This window comes from Anarrhichthys ocellatus, unplaced genomic scaffold (assembly GCF_004355925.1).
Source record: "Anarrhichthys ocellatus isolate YVR2014 unplaced genomic scaffold, GSC_Weel_1.0 scaffold6317, whole genome shotgun sequence".
NCBI lineage: Eukaryota > Metazoa > Chordata > Actinopteri > Perciformes > Anarhichadidae > Anarrhichthys > Anarrhichthys ocellatus.
Window position 1 is genome coordinate 1 of NW_022286291.1, and position 2,965 is coordinate 2,965.

General features: G+C 43.6%; 1 protein-coding gene across 1 annotated transcript; it reads right to left on the reverse strand.

Moving 5' to 3' along the window:
* Window positions 1-21: 21 nt before the first annotated feature.
* Window positions 22-2,860, reverse strand: LOC116380175 (IgGFc-binding protein-like; the record flags this gene model as incomplete). Its single annotated transcript, XM_031842124.1, has 5 exons — window positions 2,607-2,860; window positions 1,879-2,020; window positions 1,434-1,770; window positions 617-733; window positions 22-129 (listed from the first exon to the last, which is right to left on the reverse strand). Coding segments are annotated over exons 1-5 (900 nt in total), but the record flags the coding sequence as incomplete, so codon positions are not given.
* Between the last annotated feature and the right edge of the window lie 105 nt (window positions 2,861-2,965).

The following is a 2,965-nucleotide window of genomic DNA, read 5'->3' on the forward strand; positions in this document are numbered from 1 at the left end:
TGTATGCTTTGGTGTTTATACCTTCAGAAAGGTGGTCTCAATGATAGCCTCTCTGTGTCTCTTATGAACCTGGACATTTGAGTGATTGGTTGAATTGGTGAAGGGTAGGTTGTTTTCAAGCCCGTCAACCTGCAGAAAATACACACACACACACACACACACACACACACACACACACACACACACTGGGTTATGGGTTGTATTTGTACTTCTGCTTCCCATGCTGGGGGCAATATTAGCTTATTGCTAAAAAGTGAACAATGCTGCAGTGCCTTAAACTTGCATTCTTTCTACTGGCCATCAGGGGGCGACTCCTCTTGTTGCAAAAAGAAGTCCGATTCTATAGAAGTCCATGAGAAAATGACCCTACTTCTCACTTGATTTATTACCTTGGTAAACATGAGGGAATTCAGCCGATCGGCCTTGTACGGCCATGTTTTTGCAGGTCACACATGCGCCGCATGATAGTTTATGTGGGCACACAGCGGCACAGACGGAAACGTCCCAACCACACAGTCAAAACAAATCGCAAGAGTAACGTCAGGCAAAAATGTACGCCATGTTTGATTCACACTGCACCCCTGAGAAGGTGTGTGTGTGTGTGTGTGTTCCTCACCAGCACTCTGCCTGGGTAGTCCACTGACAGCGTGTACGTGCTGCCATAGACATTAACAGTCACCACTTTAGCGTATGACACTCTTTTGTTGCCACGGTTGTTATTCTCCAGGGTGACCTGCAATTCACCGAAAGAGGAGTAGAGAGGACAGATAGGAGGGAAACGAAACAAATCCAATGGAGGAATTAGTTAGGATATATGATGCAAATCTTTGTTCTTTTGACCTCAATGTACAAGACAGGAGTCTTTTTTTCCCTCAGATCTTTAACGAAAGTAAAAGCAGAAATATCCCCATTTAAAAATACTCCGTTACAAGGAAAATTCCTACATGTAAAATATCACTAAAAAGTACAAAAGCATCATCATCAAAATGTACTTAAAAGTGTGTCAGTGACATGCCAATTATCGAAGAATCGGTAATCTCTTTTAAATCACTTTATAAAACACATTTTTATAGACTGGCTTGTATGTGGTGTCGTCGCTTTTCTGTTTTATTTTTATTTATTGATTTTACTAAATTATTTTACTAAATTATTATTATTATTATTTATTGTATTTATTTCTCAGTTGATTTTTATCGTATCGACTGTCTCACTGAGCTTTCTGTTATTGTTATTATTGCCTTGCTTTTGCTGCTTTGTCTGTCAAAGTGCTATATCAATAAATTATTATTATTATTATTATTTTCCCAAACCAAACTCCTGTTTCCATGTTGATTTCAATTTGCACAATCTGTTGTGTAAATGTAAAGAAGCGGCCCAGTGGACGTGTGGTGGAGAACTTCATGGTGCACTGTACTGTTTGGTGCTCAGCTCACCTCAAAGTGCGTCAGACCCGTGGTGCCTGCACGCACACTGGCCAGCCTGTAGACACAGTTGCCCTGGAAGTCGAACTTGCGTCCATCGAAGGAGAGGAAGTGCGGATCTCCGCGTGCGCTGCAAGACTTAAAGCCGACTGGGTAGCAGTCTTGCACCCCGTCCACGACGCTGCACTTCTCTCCGGTTCGACAGCCGGCCTTCTCGCATTTCACCTTTTGTGTCGCTGCATCACACACACATTTCTCGCTACACAGCGAGTCGGCCCAGAAGTTGTCACCCGGTTCGTAGTAATGGCCCTCGTGGCTACAGCCGCAGCCCGTCTCCCTGATAACACACCTGACAGAAGCAAAGACACCCGGAACAAAAGGATGTCAATCAGAGTGCAGGGACGAGGTCTGACTGTACGGAAGACATTAGTCAGGAACGGGGGGACATTATACTTACTTTTCACCACTCTGCACAAATCCCTTGTCACAGAAACAGCCTTCCACACAGATCTTAGGGCAAACCTCCGGCTGAGCACCACAGTTGGGGGGACACGCTGAGCCGCACATGCTGTAGTGGCTGTGGGCTGGACAGTCAAGAGCTGGAGGCACAACAACAAGAGCGGGGAAGAGTTTAGGAGATGGACGGACAGAGAGAAGGAGCGCGGGCTATCCACACACGGTGACCTCTCGAGCCGAAGCACATTCAAAACACCATTTGAAAACTATTCTATCCAAGTTTTGACCTTTTAAATTGTAGATTTATGCACATTTATTTATGCCATGCATTAATCCAGAATTATATTCATTTCTAAATATCTCAGCACCAAACCATTGGAAACCAATGGACAGGATGGACGGATGCAGAATCAGCTTGGATCCACTTGGGTATCAGTCATATTGGTATACAGACCAGAGACCTGCAGCTATACAATGGGACCCTTAATATAACACTTTTATTAGACTAAATATAATTTGGACCCACCTTGACTTTTGTCCCGGGGCAACTGAAAGCACCTGTGAAGACCTCTAGTCAATATATATATATATATATATATATATATATATATATATATATATATAGCCAGCGTTCAGTTTAAATTTAGAACATTGAGGTGAGTGACTTCACGTCTGTCTGTCGTGTTTCCGTCTACATAAATGTTCTGTGTGTGTATTGTGTAAACTCACAGCAGTTGCCCAGTTGTCTCCATGACGACACAGACACTCCCACCTCTTGGCACTCTGCCATGTAGTTGCTCAGGGCCTCACACAGTACTTCTTCCCGTCCGTCATTGATGCAGACGTCATACAAACAGTCTGACGCAATCTCTGCTATGGGCACCTTACCATGGCACCCAGAGAAAGGCCCCTTCTTGTCGCTCATGATCCCACAGTATTCTGGACCAGTGTACCTGAGGAGGAGCAAAGGGGTTTATCGTCAGCTCACTCATATTAAGTACATATGATAATTAGTGCATTTACTCAAGTTCTGTACTTAACTACAATTTTGAGGTACATGTACTTGAGAATTTCCATGTTAATGCTAC